This window comes from Thyridium curvatum, assembly GCF_004353045.1.
Source record: "Thyridium curvatum strain D216 chromosome Unknown NODE_94_length_151459_cov_88.394397, whole genome shotgun sequence".
NCBI lineage: Eukaryota > Fungi > Ascomycota > Sordariomycetes > Thyridiales > Thyridiaceae > Thyridium > Thyridium curvatum.
In genome coordinates, this window is record NW_022156849.1 from 59,435 (window position 1) to 79,572 (window position 20,138).

The 20,138-nt window shown below is 56.8% G+C and overlaps 6 protein-coding genes across 6 annotated transcripts; 4 read left to right on the forward strand and 2 right to left on the reverse strand.

Annotated features, from left to right (window-relative positions):
• Positions 1–653: 653 nt before the first annotated feature.
• On the forward strand, positions 654–3,295 carry E0L32_010937 (uncharacterized protein; the record flags this gene model as incomplete). Its single annotated transcript, XM_031133610.1, has 3 exons — positions 654–668; positions 732–2,073; positions 2,742–3,295. The coding sequence occupies 3 exons, from the start codon at positions 654–656 to the stop codon at positions 3,293–3,295; spliced, it is 1,911 nt and encodes a 636-aa protein (XP_030988847.1).
• Positions 3,296–3,634: 339 nt separating this feature from the next.
• E0L32_010938 (uncharacterized protein) lies at positions 3,635–6,597 on the reverse strand (the record flags this gene model as incomplete). Its single annotated transcript, XM_031133611.1, has 5 exons — positions 3,635–5,423; positions 5,481–5,572; positions 5,629–5,717; positions 5,776–6,192; positions 6,342–6,597. 5 exons carry the CDS (start codon positions 6,595–6,597, stop codon positions 3,635–3,637), a joined length of 2,643 nt encoding a protein of 880 aa, XP_030988848.1.
• A 1,857-nt stretch (positions 6,598–8,454) lies between these two features.
• Positions 8,455–8,931, forward strand: E0L32_010939 (uncharacterized protein; the record flags this gene model as incomplete). Its single annotated transcript, XM_031133612.1, has 2 exons — positions 8,455–8,468; positions 8,511–8,931. The coding sequence occupies 2 exons, from the start codon at positions 8,455–8,457 to the stop codon at positions 8,929–8,931; spliced, it is 435 nt and encodes a 144-aa protein (XP_030988849.1).
• A 561-nt stretch (positions 8,932–9,492) lies between these two features.
• Positions 9,493–10,663, forward strand: E0L32_010940 (uncharacterized protein; the record flags this gene model as incomplete). Its single annotated transcript, XM_031133613.1, has 3 exons — positions 9,493–9,583; positions 9,658–9,823; positions 9,907–10,663. 3 exons carry the CDS (start codon positions 9,493–9,495, stop codon positions 10,661–10,663), a joined length of 1,014 nt encoding a protein of 337 aa, XP_030988850.1.
• Positions 10,664–11,272: 609 nt separating this feature from the next.
• On the reverse strand, positions 11,273–14,790 carry E0L32_010941 (uncharacterized protein; the record flags this gene model as incomplete). Its single annotated transcript, XM_031133614.1, has 4 exons — positions 11,273–12,985; positions 13,046–13,073; positions 13,140–13,211; positions 13,964–14,790. The coding sequence occupies 4 exons, from the start codon at positions 14,788–14,790 to the stop codon at positions 11,273–11,275; spliced, it is 2,640 nt and encodes an 879-aa protein (XP_030988851.1).
• Positions 14,791–15,139: 349 nt separating this feature from the next.
• On the forward strand, positions 15,140–20,062 carry E0L32_010942 (uncharacterized protein; the record flags this gene model as incomplete). The annotated part of the gene is made up of 10 exons (XM_031133615.1): positions 15,140–15,184; positions 15,260–15,277; positions 15,392–15,492; positions 15,660–15,741; positions 15,801–15,848; positions 16,402–16,474; positions 16,528–16,550; positions 16,595–16,839; positions 16,899–18,636; positions 18,695–20,062. The coding sequence occupies 10 exons, from the start codon at positions 15,140–15,142 to the stop codon at positions 20,060–20,062; spliced, it is 3,741 nt and encodes a 1,246-aa protein (XP_030988852.1).
• Between the last annotated feature and the right edge of the window lie 76 nt (positions 20,063–20,138).

The following is a 20,138-nucleotide window of genomic DNA, read 5'->3' on the forward strand; positions in this document are numbered from 1 at the left end:
CGAGAACAGTTATTGGAGCGTGTCCAGGTCAACATGCGGATCAAACGGTCTTGATCGGGGTTTGGATACAGGCGGTGGATCTGAATGACGGAGGCCCTGTACTGGCTCAATGCTGAGTTACTACTTACAGAGGTACTCAGAGTCAAAAGGTTAGGCAGAGCCCGGTAAGAAGCTGATTTTGCCTGTAGTGTTTAGATAGATAAATCTGTTGGAAAGAAGATTGAAAGAGTACCTGCCAAGGAAATTGAGGGTGTAACCCTGGGAAGTTGAGACTGCCGGCTTGGTGCTTTATCATACCTAGGTACCTAGGTAGCTATGAATGAGATCTTCGCCCAGAGCCTCATGTTTTCTGGAGCAACTCTTTCTACTTTCTTTGTGGTGACGAAAGCGGATGATTGCAGAATCCAAAGCTCTTGCTGACGGTTAAATTGATGCTTGTTCCGCTAAAGTCAGCCACACAGACCCAGTAATAAGCCTAAGCCACCACAGGCACAAGCCGCTTACGACAAAGGCAAGGACAGTTGGCCCGAAAGTGTACCAGCTGTGCTCTTGGACAGGTACCCAGGCTACCCCGGACTTGATATCCTCCCATCTCTCCCTCCCTCAACCAACAATCAGTCGTCGAACGGCCACTTTCTTGCGTTCACGACACCATGGATATCCTTCAGGTACGTTGTGTTTGCAATTACGCGCCGACTCTACGAATGCTTGCTCCCAGCCAGTACTAACAGAACTCACTCGGACAGCGCCTGGCGAGGTTCCTCGACCGTCCGCTCTTCCCTTGGAAGAAGCTCATTATCGGTTTCTCGGTCGCGCAATACCTCTTCGAAGGTTTCCTCTCTATAAGACAGTACCGTGTCCTGCAGAAGGCCAAGCCGCCAGCCGTTCTCGAGAAGGAAGTGACGCAGGATGTCTTCGACAAGAGCCAGGCCTACGGACGCGCCAAGGCCAAGTTCGAGCTGATCAACGGTCTCTGGGGTCAGGTCCAGAACCTTGCCTTCATCCACTTCGATGTCTTGCCCAAGCTGTGGTCGTGGGCTGGCAGCCTTCTCCTCCGCTTCGCGCCGGCGCGTTTCACGGGAGAGATATCCCAGTCCATCGTCTTTGTCCTGTCCTTCATCGTCATCCACCAGATCCTGTCGCTGCCCGGCTCCATCTACCACACCTTCTTCCTTGAGGAGAAGTTTGGTTTCAATAAGCAGACGCCCAAGCTATTCATCACGGATATGATCAAGTCGAACCTGCTCGCCTTTGTCCTTGCTCCCCCGATCCTGGCCGGTTTCCTCTCGATTGTCCAGAAGACTGGCAACCAGTTCTTCTACTACTTGTGGCTATTCGGTGCCGGCCTCCAGGTCTTCATGATTACTGTCTACCCGATTGCGATTCTGCCCCTGTTCAACAAGCTCTCGCCCCTCCAGCCTGGCGAGCTCAAGGATGGCGTCGAGGCTCTGGCCAAGAAGCTCAAGTTCCCGCTCCACGAGCTCTATGCCATCGACGGATCCAAGCGCAGCGCTCACAGCAACGCTTACTTCTTTGGTCTCCCCTGGAAGAAGCACATTGTGATCTACGATACCCTCATTGAGAAGAGCGAGACGGAGGAAGTTGTTGCTGTCCTTGCGCACGAGCTGGGTCACTGGAGCCTCGGCCACACCACCCGCCTGTTTGGCATCTCTCAGCTGCACTTCTTCTACATCTTCGCGCTGTTCTCCGTCTTTATCAACAACCACAGCCTTTATGCCGACTTTGGCTTCCTCACGGAGCACCCGATCATTGTCGGGTTCATCCTCTTCTCTGACGCCCTGGCTCCCATGGACATGATCATCAAGCTGCTCATGAACATTCTCAGCCGCCGCTACGAGTTCCAGGCCGACGCCTTCGCGCGCGGCCTTGGCTACAACGCAGAGCTGGCCCGCTCGCTTATCAAGCTGCAGATCCAGAACCTGAGCACCATGGAGGCTGACTGGATGTTTGCCAACTACCACTTCTCCCACCCTATCTTGTCGGAGAGGCTCAAGGCCCTCAACTGGCAGTCAACCGAGAAGGTTGCCGCTGACGAGAAGAAGGACAAGGAAGGTGTGGCCAAGGCCACTGGCCGTGATGAGCTGTAAACGTAGGAGGATGTTGTACACTAGATCTTGTTGCCTAGCGGCATTTCATGCTGAGGTGACTCTGAAAAGTAGAGTCGGAGAGTGTGTCGTCATTTGGCTTGCCTACTAGGTAGTGTAGGCCGGTTAAGGTAGCTTAAGATCAAGGGTTTTGAGCCCGGTAGAGCGAAATAAAAGAGATGCTGTATGCTCAAGGATCATGGCCAGTACGGCTATTAGAATCTGCGAATTTTTCTCCAATTTTGAATGCCTTTTCATACTCTTTATGTTTGGTGATAAAACTGTCCCTGTTCATAGCTCAGTGATTGTATGGTGGTGATAAGGTCCTCGGCAGCATATTGAAGTAGCGTCGGCAAGTGTCGGCCACCTGGCAGAGCCGAGCCAAAATTTCCAACCCCAAAGCTGCCCATCGCGAAACCATTTCATAGCTTCATCACGAGTAGGAATTCAATCCTTCAATCGACTTGCGGCGCAATCGGTCTCGCTCAACGGGTGCCAACACTCTCCCACTCGCGAGCCTTCTATTTCGGCCTAAAAAAAGGATATTGAGCATCGGCAATTGGCAGGCAGGAGACCCAGTCGCGTGAGCAGGAGGACGCCCCCTTCAGGATGCGGCAACAGATCATGACTGCACAGCGGCTGCTGTGCACCGCCGCGCGGCCGATGCAGCAGGTCTCAACGGCCTCTTCAGCCGCTTGCTGGATAGGCAGCTCAAGGTGAGCCCCCCACCCTCGCACTTCGAATCAATCCCCGTGTCTGCTCAGACCCGACCGCTCACGCCACCTGATCGAAATCAGATCCTTCTCTTCTCTCCCGACCCTCCGCCCGTCCATCCCTGCGTTCTCGGCCACCAAGCCCAGCTGCGTCTTCCGCCCGTCGGCCCTCCAGCCCGCGCTGCACGCGGCCTTCACGCCCGCCTCGGCCGAGGCGGCAGGCGTGGCGGCGGCGGCGGCGGACGTCGTGCCCAAGAGCGCCATCACGGCGCACCCCGCGCTGGGAGGAGGCATGCAGATCCGGTGCGGCCCGCGCAACACGCTGCAGAGGAACAGCCGGCTGATCCAGAAGCGGAGGCACGGGTTCCTGAGCCGGATACGGACCAAGACCGGGCAGAAGCTGCTCAAGAGGAGGATTGCCAAGGGGCGCAAGAAGCTGTGCACTTGAACGAGACAGTCGAAGGACGGCAGGCGTAGGTTGTGGGTGCCTATGCCTATGGGGGTAGTGTGGCCGATGGCGACCATTTTCATGTAAAGCCACGTGGTGAATCTGAGCTGGGGGGCAAGCGATTGAAATTGCTTCACGGGTGATGAGAAGGATGCAAGAGTGTACAAGAACCTGCCATGTATTGTTGGCTTCATTGGCCTGGAAGGAGAGTGTGAGATGGCCTCAAAAATGGCCGTGTATACACATTAGACAAGATGAACTATGTACTATATCAAAATTATTCCCCAATCATCCCCACCACACGCACACTGGAGAACATCTGCTGTCACATTCGTCAACGAAGCACATGGCGTCACTGCGCCCAGTCACTAGACGGGACTCGCCAGCCCACTCTCACACTTCAGCGTGTCGGTATAGCAAGCCGTGAACAAGGCATCGCTGCTCTCGCCGATCCAGATCTTGTACCTCCCCTGCAAATCAGGCACGACCCAGTTCTGCGACACGACGTCCCACACGCTGAGATCCTTCCTCGTCAGCTGCAGCTTGACCTCCGCACTGCCCCCTCCGGCCTTGAGCGCCGCCGTCTTGGCAAAGTCGCGCAGCTGCACGACGGGCGTGTCGTACCCCGTCCCCTCGGGGAACTGCACGTACGCCTGGACCACCGCCTTCCCGGCGTGCTTGTCCCCGGCGTTGGTCACCGTCGCCGTGACCTCGTACGCCACGTCCCACAGGGCGGGGTTGCCGCCCTGGGCGCCGCCGGCGGCGGGGACCTCGGTCCGCTGCGCGCCGCTGTAGCCGGCCGGGTAGGGGTACTTCTTGCCGCTGGCGGCGTCGCGGGCGGCGTCGTCGGCCTGGTTCTTGGGCAGCCACGAGTACAGGTACCGCCAGATCTTGTCGAAGGGGGCGCCGGGCTCGTAGGCCTCGGCGGCGGGCGGGATGGCCGCGTCGTAGACCGGCGCCGTGGACTTGTCTGCGCCCGAGGCGGGCGGGGGCGCGGCGCCGGCGAGCTTGCTGACCTGCCTGATGGCGGGGCGGGACAGGTTGAAGGCCGTGTAGCTCAGGCCGTGGCCGAAGGCGTAGCGCGGCTTGGTGCCCTGCCTGTTGAGCCAGCGGTAGTCGATGTACAGGCCCTCGGAGAAGGTGTCCTGCGGCTGGCCGAAGGCGAAGCCCCGGATGCCGAGGCTGTCCGGGTAGTCATCCTCCTTGACGGGGATGCTGTAGGGCAGGTGGCCGCTGGGCGAGACGTCGCCGAACAGCACGCTGGCCAGGGACTCGCCGGCCTCCTGGCCGGGCAGGTGCGCGAACAGCACGGCCTTGACGGAAGGGAGGCCGACCCACGGCTCCAGCACGAGGGGCCCGACGGTGTGCACGACGACGACGACGTTCTTGTACCTCGCCGCCGCCCGCTTGACGAGCTCGTCGCCGTTGTGCCACGCCTTGAGGCCGGCCGAGTTCCTGTCGCCGTTGTTGCCCTCGACCGTGTACTGGTTCTCGCCCGAGTCGGACGAGAGGAAGACCACGGCCACGTCGTCCGCGCCGGGCTCGGGGACGTTGGGGAAGGAGTCGGTGTTGTAGAAGGTCACGTTGGTGCGCCTGCGGAGGGCGCCGATGGGGTCGTCAAAGGTGGCGTAGTTGGCCGTCCCCGAGCCCCAGCCCATGCCCAGGGTTCCCTTGTTGCACGCCCGGTCGCCGCAGGCGTTGGGCCCGTCCGGGTTGACGGCGGCGTCGGTCCCAAAGACGCTGAGCGTCTGCGACTTTGAGAAGGGCAGGATGTCGCCGTCGTTCTTGAGGAGGGTGATGGCGTCCTGGGCGACCTGCCGTGCGACCTCGGCGTGGTTGCCGCGGACGTCGACGAAGTGGTTCACCACGCCGGACGGAGAGAAGAGCGCGGCGGGGTACAGAGGCCCAGACTCCTTGTCGGTGTTGGCCGAGAAGTTGGGCGGGCCAAAGTCCTTGTCCTGGCCCAGCTGATACCAGGCGGCCACGATGCGGGTGGTCATGTCGTCGAGGCGGTCTACCGGCACGGACCCGTTGAGCACCGACCGAGTGAGCTCGTACATCCAGTAGCTGGTCCCGAAAAGGGGGATCATGGTGTCTCCGGGCATGCTCATGTCAAGGCCGGCCAGGGCGGCAGGGACACCTGAAATCTGAGCCAGCCTGCAGAGTGGTTAATTTGGATGGTTCAAACATTCTGGGACTCCAGTGGTGACTTACCAATCACTCATAACGAAGCCCTGGAAGCCGAGCTCGTCCTTCAGGACGCCATTCTGGAGGTAGCTGTTCTGGCATGCTGCTGACCCGTTGACCTGAGAGGAACTGTTAGCTTTCGTATCAAGCAGATGGAGGCACTTGTTTTGCCTACAGCGTTGTAGGAACACATAATCGAACCGACACCGGCGCGGACACCTTCAGCGAAGGGCCAGAGATAGAGTTCATGCAATGTCCGATCATCTTGGGGAAGAACGGTCAGCAAAGCTCTAAACAGCAATCAGAAGAGGGTCTCTCGTACCGATATTTGCGCTGGTCCCGGGCTGGATGACGTTGTACATGCGGAACATCTCCTGCTCGTTGCCGACGAGGTGCTTCAGCGTGGCGATGACGCCCTGCTCCTGGACGCCCTTGATGGTCAGCGCGCCCCCCACGGCCTGGAGGACGGGGTCCGCGCCGAAGCCCTCCCAGTTGCGGCCGCCGCGCGGCTTGCGCCCCAGGGGCCCGACGGTCGGGCCCAGGTAGATGTTGGCGCCCTTGCCCCTGAACTCCTGGCCGATCGCGACAGCCCTGGCGTACATGAGGTCCTTGTCCCACGTGGCACCGGTGGTGATGCCGGCCGGGAAGGCGGTGACATGGTCCGTGGACCGGACGCCGAGCGCCGAGTCCTGGAGACACAGCTGTGGGAAGCCCAGGCGCGGCGCGCTGCCCGTGTTTCCTACGCATGGGCTGTCGGGGGGATCCAGTCAGTTTTCGCATGGTTTGTAGTAGACACGAGAGAGGGTTTTTCTTACCCTAGATGATAAGTCAGTTACGATTCTAGCGGGAGGAAGACTGGGACTTGATTTGTTTGCTACATCGACTTACCCATCCATAGGCCAGTTCCAGACGTGATGTTGACCTTCTCGGCCAGAGTCATCTGCTCGACCAGCTTCTTCGCCTTCTGGTAGCTAGCCGCCCAGCTGGCATCCCACCCTCCGTGCGGAGTAGGGTAGTAGGGAGCAGCAACGAAGCCTGCAGGGACCGCATCTCGCGCGCGGAGGCTTGCGCCAGACACTTCCACGGGTCCCAGTCCGCAGGCGAACAGGAGCGCCGCCAGAGAGACGGAGCTAAATGACATCATCGTTCCGGCAAAATTGCACAGGGGCGGGCACGCGGAGAGCACAAGAACGTGTCAATTGGGCTTGACTAAAGAGCAAACTACCACCCAGGGACTTCGCGATGGCTTCCCGACTGAAGATATACTCCGTATCCTCATGCCCAGAGATGCCCAGAGGAAGAGAGGCATCAAGAAGCGCGATACGGCGGGCGACCCCCTATCGGCCCGCCGACACCGACGACTGTGGTACCGGACGCATTGATACCCACAAGAAGGGACGAAATGAACGCATCCCAAGACCAAGCGGTCGTGTGCGGTCTGTTCCTGGAGCCGAGATGGGGACGGGCAAAGATCGACATGTCAAAAATTGGGGGTCAGGAGGGGCGACAGCCGAGGCTGGTCCGCCATGTGCTGTCAACCCCGATCGCATCTGACAATGGGATAATGGGATAATGGGGATCTCCTCTCAGATATTCCGGAGGAGAAACACATATACGCCTAGTTTCGGCAGGACTCCGTGACCGTGACGAGGGTCGCGTCATGTGGTGGACAGGGAAAATGACAGTGCGGGGTGCGGAGGTGACATTGTGCCAACTTTTTGGGTCTGGGCAAGTGTTAGCGAGGGCAGCTCTGCCGTCAGTCGGTGTGGTTCATCGAGAGCAGCGGCGAGGCCCTGTTGACATCGCGTAGATGCTCTCGGGTGTTTTGCTTTTTGACAGGAGAAACAGGCAGAGAGAAAGCAAGCCAACATGGGCCAGATGACATAGGGCTGAGACAGCTGAGCCGCCACAAGGATCCTTTCAGCTTGATGAGAACCCGCGCTATAAGCAGCCTCTTTTCGGGGAGAGAGCGAATAGGATAGAGCGCTTGCAATATCCTCGAACACAGTACAAGTAGCATAGCCCTTTTTCAACCAAGTGGAAAAAGAAACTATCACAAGACAGACCAACTGCCGGCGAGGCCTCACCACTGGCCGAGGCTTTCTCCGGAGAGGGACGAACTATCGAATCCCCGCTGGCCAATGGCTAATGCGATGCACCCGCGCGAAGTGACGACCTCAAGTGAGTGACGGCAGCCAGGCGCTGTTGACAACGGGCGAAGCACAGCCAGGGGTGCCGGACCAATGACTGGCGGTGAAGCTGTCCCCCAGACTTGTCAAGCCCGATGGCACGCGCCGGTTCCCGTTCAGGGAGGTGGAAAGCTGCCCATTGGGCGGTAGTGCCATGCAAGCCATCGGGAGATGCAACCAGCGGCGGGCGTGCCCAACTTTGATAGGCAAGCGAGGAGGCACAGGCTGCCGAAGGGCCCGTTGTCGTTGTTGTGATGGGCACTCAGTAGTTACAGTTCCATCCATGGATTGTCGTCCGGGGGAAGAGTCTGGATTCGGCTTAGGCGATCTCCTCGCCCAAGATCTTAGGTTGCTTTTAACAGGAAAGCGGCCCCCACTCGAGCTCGCTAAGATTACGACAAGCAGGGCAAGGTACTTGACATGTTCGATGTTAAAGCAGAGTTGACAAGGTTCGTTCACGTGGAGAGCAAGCACCCAGAATTTCTCCGATGTAAATTCGTCGCGGCGTAATTCAACCACGCCGTCGACAGGATCGTCGGGATCATCCTCGACCTGACGGGGCGCAGGAGAGAGTGTGTGTGCCTTTTGGGCGAGCAAGGCGAGAGGGAGATGGATGGAGGCGCTGAGAAGAGAGGCGTGTCTGAGAAAATGGGACAGCACCTAACAAGACTACAGAATACCATGTGCATGAATGGAAGCGCGTGCCCTTGCCCACCCACCACCACCCCTGTCCCCGGATATGCTGAATGACTTCACATTCGCCCATCCCACTGCCCTCCTGCCATATTCATAGCACAGCTAGCCACCATTCCATGGTCCCTCCCGTGTGCCACCGTTACATAAACGTCTGAGCCGCCAACGCTGACAGGCTGCTGACCGAAAAGTACCGAATCGAAAACTGTGGTGGTCAGAACCGTACCTGCAAACGGCCACCACATACGCCCCAAGACGCCTTCGAGTGGGCGGGTTTCAGCTCCGCCGGTTTCCTCGAGACACCCTTCATGCTCTCAAGTGTTCTTCGTAGCCGCAGCGCGGATGATCTGCCCCACCACCATCCAATGTTGCCCACCAGCCGGTTGCGACGATCTCATCTCTCGTCTCCAGCTTTCGCGCCCAACTTGGGTGAGGAGGAGGAGGAGGAGGAGTCGAGCCTGCGAGCCTACCTACCCATCCTCTCCGGCTCCGGTATCCTCGCCGTCTCTTCGGAGACACTACTCTTCGGAGGCCACTCGAATGTGGTTAACGCGGCCCAGTTCCCCCACGATGATGTGTCCATCACATCCTTCTAGCGCTTCTGGCAGAATGCATCTTGTGCATGAACCCCTCACATCTCGACCCCATATGCTAGCAGAAACCCATCGTGACAAAGTCCCGAAAAGTCTGACGAATCTCAGCTCACCAGCAGTTCTCGTGAGGGATCTTCAGCCTTCGGGAAGGACCCACATTGCTGCCGGGCTTATGGGCTGCCGCCGAGGAATGTGACCGACCTGGGGGATCGCAAAGCCTCGCCATTGGCCCAGCCAAGGGAAGTCTATCTCGTAAGATGGCTGCTCATGTTCCGTTCCTCCTCCTGTAAGCTGCAAGTGCCTGTCTGTGCCTGGAAGGGTAGTGGCGGATGTTGAACTGGTCGCTTACACCGGTGATGGCCCCAAAATGGCTGCAGACCGTCCACGAGCTCCCTCGTTCTGAGAGGGATGGGCGAGTACATAAGGCCCGGGTAGGTAATATCTGTCTCCTGTTTCGAAAGAAGAGATGGATCGACAGAGTCGAGCAATCGTCTTTCTTTATCTGGGTTGTCTCATCCCTCTTGACCTCTCCAAGTCTTGTGTGTGTTCTCCCATCTCGCAGCCATGCAGCTGTTCAGCCTCCTCCTGCTAGTGGCAGGTGTCACAGCATCACCCTTCAAGGGCGTTGTTACTACCAAGTTTGCGCAAGGACGAGGTTAGTCGTTGTCTCAGCCTGCCTCCCATGTAGCCACGAAAAGCCCTCTGTCTAACACGAAAAACCGCCGCCAGCTGCCACCGTCAGTGAAGCCGACCTTTCCAACCTCAAGTTCTTCGCCCAGTATGCCGGAGCCGCCTACTGCAACATGGACTCCCCGGACGGGTCGATCGTGACCTGCTCGGACAACGTCTGCCCCCAGCCCACGGCTAACAAGGCCGTCATCGTGGCCACCGTCAAGTAAGTACACTGCCGTTGTTGTCCATCTCGGGTTACACTGTATTACCAGCATCAGCCACTAACACACACCGAAAAAAAAACAGCGGCAACACAGACAACAACATCGACGGCTTCGTCGCCGTCGACCCGGCCCGCTCCCTGGTCGTCGTCTCCTACCGCGGCTCCTCCTCCATCCGCAACTGGATCACGAACCTCCAGTTCGCGCTGACGGACTGCCCCTTCGTCCGCGGCTGCCAGTTCCACTTCGGCTTCGCCGACGCCTGGCGCACCTCCGGGCCCGGCATCACCGCCGCCGTGCGGGCCGCCCTGCAGGCCAACCCGTCCTACAAGCTCGTCGTGACGGGCCACTCCCTCGGCGGCGCCGTCGCCACCATCGCCGCCGCCAGCCTCCGCGCCGCCGGCCTGCCCTGCGACCTGTACACCTACGGCAGCCCGCGCGTCGGCAACGCCGCCTTTGCGCAGTTCGTCACCGACCAGGCCGGCGCCGAGTTCCGCGTCACGCACACCGACGACCCCGTCCCGCGCCTGCCGCCCATCCTCTTCGGCTACCGCCACGTGAGCCCGGAGTACTGGATCTACGCCGGCTCCGGCGGCGCCGGCGCGTCCGCCGCCGACATCAAGGTCTGCGCCGGCACGGCCAACACGGACTGCAACGCCGGCACGTCCGGGCTCGACGCCGCCGCCCACGGGCAGTACTTTGGCCCCATCGCCGGCTGCAGCGCCGGCGGCGTCGTCTGGCGCCGCTCCGGCGCCAGGGACCTCACCGACGAGGAGCTCGAGGCGCAGCTCAACGAGTGGGCCGAGAAGGACCGCCAGATCGTGCAGGCCGGCGCTGCGTAGGAGGGCTCTGTTGGGGGTCAATGAAGCGAATGAGAGAGTTGCTGGGGAGGAGTTATTTGGTCTTGGGGGGCATATCATGTTTTTGGTGGCGTTTAAGCGGCTTTGGCATTGGGGGTTGTTGATTTAACTTACATGGACGAGTTGCCTTCATTGAATGTAGGCATAATCTATGGCATCAGGGATGCTCCTTCATAGGTCAAAAGGGTCTGCACACACACTTCTGTCGCAGGTGTCACTACCAGTCAAAACTCTTTTTACAAATAAATACAGTGTCCATTGTAGTGCATGCATGCCGATATGTCTTGGACATCAAAGTCCACTATGCATGCAGTTATCTCGTGCCAGTAGGTAGTTACAAGTTGAATGAGCTCAAATACAGCGACTCGACATGAAAGTAATCGAGTGATCATGCTCATGTGCAATGTGCCCTCAAACGCCAGATATTCCTTCCCTTCCCTTTTTGGTCGCAGTCCATAGCTATGCCTTACAGCTTGCTGCGATCATGAATGTCCCTCTGAAACTCCGCTTCAATAACAATGGCCGATATGCCCTCCTCTGCTCAAAACGCCGAAAATCGCCCAAGATGGGCGGGGAAAAGGAGCCCCTTCTTCAAACATTGTCATCATCTCCCTCGATCATCATGCCATCTGCATTAGGCACACCGACGAGAATGCGACCACGCGGCACGCCGATCTGACCCTTGACCTTCATGCAGCCAAAGACATTGAGCTCCTTGAGGTTGGGGCACGCACGAAAGATGGATGCGACCTCCCAGTCGGTGACGCTCCAGATGAAGCTGACCTCGGCTTTCTTGAGCTCCGGGTACACCTTCTCTTGCTCCGGACCGAAGACCTGCTCGAACGCCTCGGACGAGATGTGCCGACAGGCATGGATGTTGAGCTCTCGGAGGCTCTTGGCCGAATGGTTCATCATGGCGATGAAGCCTTCATCGCAGAGACCGATATTGTTGGTGTTCTCGCGCGACTCTTCAAGCTCGCGGCACTTCTCCAGGTCGATGAACTCGAGAGGCGGGTTGGCCCAGTCAGTGAAGAGACGCTTGAAGCCACTATCAGTCATCTCGGCGCTCTCGGTGATGCGGAGCTTCTTCAGCTTCCTGCAATGAGCATGGACCGCGTCCAGAACAGTGTTGTCGACATTCTCAACGTTCTCAAGGGAAAAGGTCCTCAGGTTGGGGCCGATGTCGGCGAGCAGATCGACAAAGACGTCAGAGTGAACTTCAGTGGCGAGACGCAGGCTGAGCTGCTCAAGTTGCTTGAGCTTGGCAAGCGCCTTGAGACCAAGGCCAGAAACGCGCTGATTGCCGATGAGCTTGAGGCACTTCAGTCCGGGCGCATACACAGGCAAGTGGTCCAAGAGGTCGTCAGTGACGTGCATGTCCGTGTGGTGGATTTTGAGGGCCCGCAGACTTCGTCCCTTTGCCTTGATGTACTCAATCCACTTCGAATCGCTGATCAAATTGGCGCCTTGGATATCAAGGCTCTCGAGGTTGAGATTTCTGGAAATCAGGAAATCCATGACTTCGTCCTTGAATTGGACAGCGTTTCGGAGCTTGAAACGGCGAAGATTCGGAGTCGTCTGGAAGATGAGCATGATGTCATCAGAGCTGAGCTTGCCTCCATCATAGACCTTGAGCTCGTGGGCGGACGATTGCATGAAGAGGTGGATGGTCTTCGAGTTGACCAGTCTTCTCTTGGAGAGGATTCGAGCAATCTTGTCAATGACCGGCTCGGGAAGGCTGCCGAGGTCGTCGGCCAGGTCAATGTTCTTGGCAAGCGTCTCGACACAGAGTGTCACAAGGTTCTTGGCGCCGATGGTATAGGTGCCGTCAAGGATGGAGCTGGCGACCTTCCTGCGCTGTCCGATAGCGCCGCCCGACGTTCTCGGCTTCTTCTTCTTTCGCTGAGCACCGGCGTTCTCCTTGGCTAGCTCCTTTCCACAGGGACTGCACAGGAGACCACCGTTGGGGCCGGCAAGCGAGTAGGGGGTGACAGTGAAGCGCTTGGAGCAGATGGCACAATTCTCCATCTGGCCCGGCAGGGGCGCGGAAAGATTGACCATCTGCCTGAGGATTTCATCCTCATCTTCGTCGGACCACTCCACCCGCCTCTTGTATCCTTCGGACTTCTTGATTTTCTCTCTCAAAGCCTGAGTCTGCTTTTTGCGCTTCTCATCGGCGGCGGTACTAATCGTAGCATTGGCGGAATCCTCAGTGGTGCCAGTATTGGCTTCGGAGGAGGATTCGGCTTGCGCTCGTCGCCGCGCTGCGGATTCTGCAATCTCCCTCGCCGAGATGTTGTGAGCCTGATGCAAGGACGCTTGTTAGCAGCTAGGATGAAGGTTCATGAGAAACAGGCCACCTACCGAGAGGTAATCTGTCAGAGCAGATTGGCTGCAAGGATCGTTAGGCTTATGCAAGATTGAGGAGGGTGTGTCTGAGGATTGCGGGCTGACTTACGGGCCCATGACACGGTTCCGCCGGCCGCGGCCGTTCTGGGGCGGAGGCGGAGGCGGTGGTTGATTGTTGCTCCTGAAATGACTGTTAGCTGACTTCAATGATGGCGACGAGATGAAACATCTGGAGATCTTACATGATGACCGCCTGCGGACAACTTCTTGTGATTCAAGTCGTGGGTTTGAAGATGAGAGGAGGAAGAAATGCGGGCCGCAAGAAGTGCTTGCAGATATTGCTGCGCCCTGAGTTCTTAATTTCCTGGATTTCTGCGCTGGTCAACAGCAGAGTTGGGGGGAAAGTGAAAAGATTTTGGTGGAGGACGGTCTGCTGGCGTGAGGTGGCGGATTGCCTCTGGTCCAGGCTCCAGCAAGTCTAGAATCCAGAGAGAGAGGGGAGAGAGAGAGAAGAGAGTGCGAAGAGACGCGTCGAGGGGTAAAAATCAAGGTACGTACCTCACACGAGCTCATGTGAGTCCGCTAGAGTGCTTGCATTGACCTCCTGTGCACGGACCACAGCGGTGTCTTTTGGCCATTTTAACTACAAGTACTTAATTTACCCAAACACCATCCCCTTCTTTGTTCACCTCTCCTCTGGTCCAACTGATGCACTGCCAACTCCCTTCCTCCTATCATGCACATCTCCGAGCCTCTACCTACTGTACCTTAGGTATGTACTACATCACGTATGCATTTAGTACATGTCATTGGAAGTAAACGCTGTGGCTATCGCCCTTAGACTTTGTTCTCAAGAACGATATTCTCGCCAATGCATCCCTCCTCGAAAGCCGCATGCACCCGCTTAGCTCAGGCAGTTATCTCTTGATGTACTTTTCCAGAGTTTCCTTCAGCGCTACATGCTGCTTCTGGAACAGCTTTTGCCGCTCATTCTCGAAGCCGCCCTCTCCAAGCCAGGCTGTGACATGCCCAATGCCGATATAATCCTCAGCACCCTTGGCCAGCTCATTGAACATGGTGTCGGTATACTGTTGCAGGGGCATGCCAATCTCACCGCCATTCAGCAGATCTGGCTGGTGTCGTTCGTCATGTAGCTCCGTCTGCACTGCTGGCGGGAACACCTCCACCACACGGAGACGGCCATAGCCAGCATCTACCAGCTGCTGCCGTAAGGCCATGATAAGTGAGTGAAGGGCTGACTTGGTTGCATTGTAATTTGGTGTGCGCAGGAGCCCCGGCACCAGGCCCATGGTGGCGCTGATGAATACCAGGTGTGCTGTTTTGCCCTCCTGCGAAGCCAACCTTTGCAGATGTGGGAGAAATGCGACCAGAAGATGAACATATGAGGTATAGTTTGTTGTCACCTCTTCATCCACAGCACTCAAGTCGATAGTCTCGGGCTTGCTGAAGTCAAAAGCCCGCTGGATGCCACTGTTGAGAATGACACAGTCAAGGTCCGGGTGTTCTGCAAGCACTGATGCCGCAAACTCGGGAATTGAGGCAAGCTTTGTCAGATCAAGAGCTGCCGTGAAGGCAAAGCCGTTGTCATCACGATGTGCGGCCTGGAAAGCATCAAGCCGCTCTTGGCGCCGGCCACTTGCAATGACCCTGGTCCCATTCGCAATCAACTTGTCTGCAAAGGCCAGGCCGATGCCAGATGTGGCGCCGATGACCAGTGCCTTTTGATATATAGGAGCCATGGCATGTAGACTTATGCTTATGTAGGAGGTAGGTAAAGTGTCATCAATATGCATGTAGCCAGCAGCCTTGAAGGATCGGGGCTGTACAAGTTAGAATGGAGAGCACAGGGCCTGGCCGGGACGACCCAAGGAACCCCACTCGAATGTAGCGGGACCCAACTGGTGGATCTGGTGGAGGTGGTGACTGGGTGACTAAGCAAACGAGCCCTAGCCAATCGCTTGCTCGAAGGCCCACACCGCCGCACTTTCCACCACAAATCTAAAAATTTGTCAAATCGTCCTGGTCCATTCTTGCAACCACGAGTCGACAATCATCGCCAACTTTCCCGTCGAAGCAACAACAGCAGAGATGGCCGCCACCAAGCAGGAACAGCCCCGTACCGGCCTCACGGTCGTAAGTTTGCCTCTGCGCGATTCCGCCGCCCGAGTTTCTCCATTGGTCACCGCATGCTAACGTCGAACTTTGCAGGGTCTCAACAAGGGCCATGTAAGATCTACCTCGTCGTCTCACCTCGTGGAGGATCTCTGCATTTGCCCCCCACGAGGGAACGAGGCATACCGCAGGTGATGGACGTCGTGCTGATCTCGAAACCTGTATTAGAAAACCACTCCCCGCGTCGTCAAGCCCCGCGTTAGCCGCACCAAGGGCCACCTGAGCAAGCGCACTGCTTTCGTCCGCGAGATTGTCAAGGAGGTTGCTGGGTAAGTCGCACCCTGCATATCCAGCAAGAGCTCCCATGGCGTATTGAGATGCTAGCATTGGCGAGCAATAGACCGGACGAATTTGGTTATTTGATCGTTTTGCTGGTGGACATGCATCATGGGATATTTCTCTGCTTTGAATACATCTTACTGACTCTACCAATCAGCCTCGCTCCCTATGAGCGCCGCATTGTCGAACTCCTCCGCAACTCCAAGGACAAGCGCGCCCGCAAGCTGGCCAAGAAGAGAGTACGCAGATATCTTCCCCCGTCAGACCTCGAGATGGTGATGCTAACAGGCTCCTTCAGCTCGGTACTTTCGGCCGTGCCAAGGCCAAGGTCGATGAGCTCCAGAGGGTGATTGCCGAGTCCCGCCGCGCTGGTCACTAAACGACACCACGTATTCGACTCGATGGGAATGGCGAAACGGAAAAGTTAGATACGGTCTGGCAGGGTTACGGCATTAGCCCTGGGCATGAAATCTACATCATTGAACGGAGTTCTTGTTGTTTTATGGCACGGATGTTTCGTTATTCCTGATATCCATTGTGTTTCCCAAACCTGTCAGGCTCCGTGACCGTCATTGTTTGGCACATGGTGAATGAATGCAATCACAGTCCTACTTGCTTAAGCGCCCAGCTCACATTGAATTCCGGATTCCACAATGCAATGCAGTGCAGGACTATGTCATGCAGGTATTTACATTCCTAAAGCCGTGTTGCTTGATCCGTGATTAAAAGTTGTTTTCTGAGGCAGGGTCATGAGAAGATACCTCAACGCTCACCCTCAACGCTCCCAAATACATATCTCGACTGAATGCCACAGGGGCCATTCCACTGCCTAGAATTGATTGGTTAGTTTGATAGCTGGGGGGAGTGCTCCTGTTGCTAATTCTGTTGACTACTTGTAGCTGAACATTGAAGGGGCAAAGGGATGCGCAGTTTGTCGTCATGAGTATTTACTTATGTCTGGTCCCTACCTAGGTATGCTTGTCTCGGAGGGTGTGGTCCGTGTGTCACCTAAGGCTCGGAAAAAGATAAGCTGAAAATCTTTGAGGAGGTAAGGGGTAAATTGAATTATAGCGCCCACGTGACCGCGTGTAGGTTTTGGAACGTGAAATTTCTCAGGACGCGAACATCGCCGCTATCGTTATCGCCATTAAACAACTTGGACTTTTTGTCAGGTTGGTTGCCTGGCACCTGGGTTCTTTGTCGCCAAGCGTCTTTTGGCCCCCCGCCTCTCCTTGTCATCTTTGGCCAAACACCCGCTCACCTTTCGTTCACCCTGCGTTCAGCAGCTCATCAATTCTGAACCACCTTCATCCCTCTTCATCGTTCACCTACTGGTGGTATGTCTCGACAATTCATGCCATTTCTAGACTTTGCAAACACTGACAATTTTATCTAGTCTTGCCCAGGCTCTGGTACTGCTAGCACTGTCTGTAGCCATGGGTAGAATCACCAGGTCTGCCACCTCTGGCACCGGTGCTGGAGCACCTGCGCCAATCCCGGCGCCTAAGAAGCCCCGCGGTCGTCCCAGCAAGGCATCTGTCGCGAGCAGCAGTGTGTCGCTGTCTTCTGCGCCGACTCCCACAAACTACTCCTCAGGAAGCGACTACTCAACCCCCATGACAAGCACCGTCGCCACCCCGGCTGCCACCGAGCTGAAGGGCAAGGCAGCTACTTCTGCCTCAATGGAGATTGTGCTGCCGTCCATCAAGTCTGAGGCTGAGGCCCCGAAGGACAGCATTCGAACCCTGAGGAAGAGCAAGTTCTCTCTTGTTCCCGCTTCAAAGCGCAAGCGGCTCGATGTATCTGGCGAGAGCGATGATGAAGACATGGATTCCGACGACACACCCGACGCGAGACTGGCTCGAAAGCTTCAGGAGGAAGAGTACAATAACGCAGCCCCCAGCAGCATGGCATCCAGCAGCCGAGCCCTGCTGCCCATGCACACCAGAGCCAAGCCTGTGATCGCAGCCGCGTCGCCATTTGATCATGTCAATTCAGATCTTGATGACTATGATGACCTCGAGGACGCCATCCCACAGGGCAAGGGCAAAGGCAAGCTCCTTCCCTCGCGACCCAAGAAGCGTTCCAAGGTGTTTCTTACTGTCTCTGATGTCGAGAACGAGTCGAAAGGCTCTTTTCTCAAGGAGGAAGACGAGGATACCGACGAAGATGTTCCGCTCGCCAAGTCGAGGCGATCTACTCGCCCCACTTCAAAGGACAAAGGCAAGGGCAAGGCGCTCGTTGACGACACCGATCGTGAGAGCGATGGTGACTGGTATGCCGGCGACGCCGATAGCGACGGCGATGATGACGACGGTGATGATGCCGTCTATGTCCCCCCTGGCGTTAAGCAGAGGCCTACTGCATCCAGGACGAGCAATGCCACACCTGATAGCGACGGCGATAGTGACTCTGCCCTCGAGCCCGACACGACGGAGTCAGACACTAGCAGTGCTGTCGTTGTTTCTCGCCCTGTTGCCAGTGGTTCTGCTTCCCGTGTTCTTCGCCCTCGTGTTCGCGTTCCTCGCCGTGGCCGTTCAGGGCTTACCCGCGCTGAGAAGCAAGAGAGGGATCGAGAGCTTCTCGAGGAGCAACACCCTGTTCTCAGAACTCTGTGGATAGACCTCGAAGCGCTTCCTATTCAGAAGGCCGGACGAGCCAACCAGCCTCAAACTATTTCGAGACAACTGAAGCCCTTTCAGCTCGAGGGTCTTGCCTGGATGATGGCAATGGAGAAGACCGCTTGGAAGGGCGGCCTCCTGGGCGATGAGATGGGTCTGGGAAAGACTATCCAGGCTGTTTCCTTGATCATGTCGGACTACCCCGCCAAGAAGCCCAGTCTTGTTCTTGCACCGCCGGTTGCCCTCATGCAGTGGACTTCAGAGATTGAGTCATACACTGATGGAACCCTCAAGACCATCGTGTATCATGGTACCAACTCCAAGTGCAAAGGCTTGACTGTCAATGCCCTCAAGAAGTTCGACGTGATCATCATGTCTTACAACAGCCTCGAGTCCATGTACCGCAAGCAGGAGAAGGGCTTCGCGAGGAAGGAGGGTGTCTACAAGGAGAAGAGCATCATCCATCAGAGTCACTTCCACCGTGTCATCCTGGATGAGGCTCACTGCATCAAGGTAAGCATCTACTTAGACGATGACCCAGTCGCCAGAGTCAAGCTAACGTCTACGATAGACCCGAAGCACCGCGACAGCCAAAGCCTGTTTTTCTTTGAAGGCAGACTTTCGCTGGTGCCTATCCGGCACTCCGCTGCAGAACCGGATCGGCGAATTCTTCTCTCTTGTCCGATTCCTCGAAATCCATCCGTTTGCAAATTACTTGTGCCGTGATTGCGACTGCTCTTGCATGGAGTGGGTCATGAACGACGAAAACCGCTGCCAGGATTGCGGTCACTTTTCCATGCGGCATGTCTCGGTCTTCAACCAGGAGCTTCTGAATCCCATTTCACGCTTCGGAAACCGTGGTCCCGGAGCTGAAGCATTCAAGAAGCTCCGTCTTTTGACTGATCGCATGATGCTTCGTCGTCTCAAGAAAGACCATACCAATGCCATGGAACTTCCCGTCAAGGAGATCATTATTGATCGCCAGTTCTTCGGCGAAGAAGAGAACGACTTTGCCAACAGCATTATGACGAACGGCCAGCGCGAGTTTGACACGTATGTTGCCCAAGGCGTCCTTCTCAACAACTATGCCAACATCTTCGGATTGATCATGCAGATGCGTCAAGTCGCAGACCATCCCGATCTTATCCTCAAGAAGAACAGCGAGGGTGGCCAGAACGTGCTTGTCTGCTGCATCTGCGACGAACCAGCTGAAGAGGCGATTCGCTCCCGATGCAAACATGACTTCTGCCGTGCCTGTGCCCGGGCCTACCTTCTGTCTGCTGAGCAGCCCGATTGCCCGTGCTGCCACATCCCTCTGGCGATCGACTTGGAGCAGCCAGAGATGGAACAGGATGAGGCTCTCGTCAAGAAGTCATCCATCATCAACCGCATCAAGATGGAGAACTGGACCTCATCGTCCAAGATTGAGCTTCTTGTCCACGACCTTCACCGCCTGCGCTCCGACAACGCCACACACAAGTCGATCATCTTCTCGCAGTTCACCACGATGCTGCAGCTCATCGAGTGGCGCCTGCGACGTGCTGGTATCACGACCGTGATGCTGGACGGCAGCATGACTCCGGCGCAGCGCCAGGCGTCCATCGACCACTTCATGAACAATGTCGATGTCGAGTGCTTCCTCGTGTCTCTCAAGGCGGGAGGTGTTGCCTTGAACCTCACGGAGGCTTCGAGGGTCTTCATCGTTGATCCCTGGTGGAATCCCGCCGCCGAGTGGCAGTCTGCCGACCGTTGCCACCGCATTGGACAGACCCGCCCCTGCAAGATCATCCGTCTCTGCATCGAGGACTCTGTCGAGAGCCGAATGGTTCTTCTCCAGGAGAAGAAGACCAAGATGATCAACTCCACAATCAACTCGGATGATAGTGCTATTGAATCTCTCACCCCGGCTGATCTGCAGTTCCTCTTCCGAGGCTCTTGATTCTCTCTTACCGAATCGTTCTCGGTAGCAAAGTGCGAGCCTTTGCACATATCAGCAAGCTGTCTTTCGGGGCATT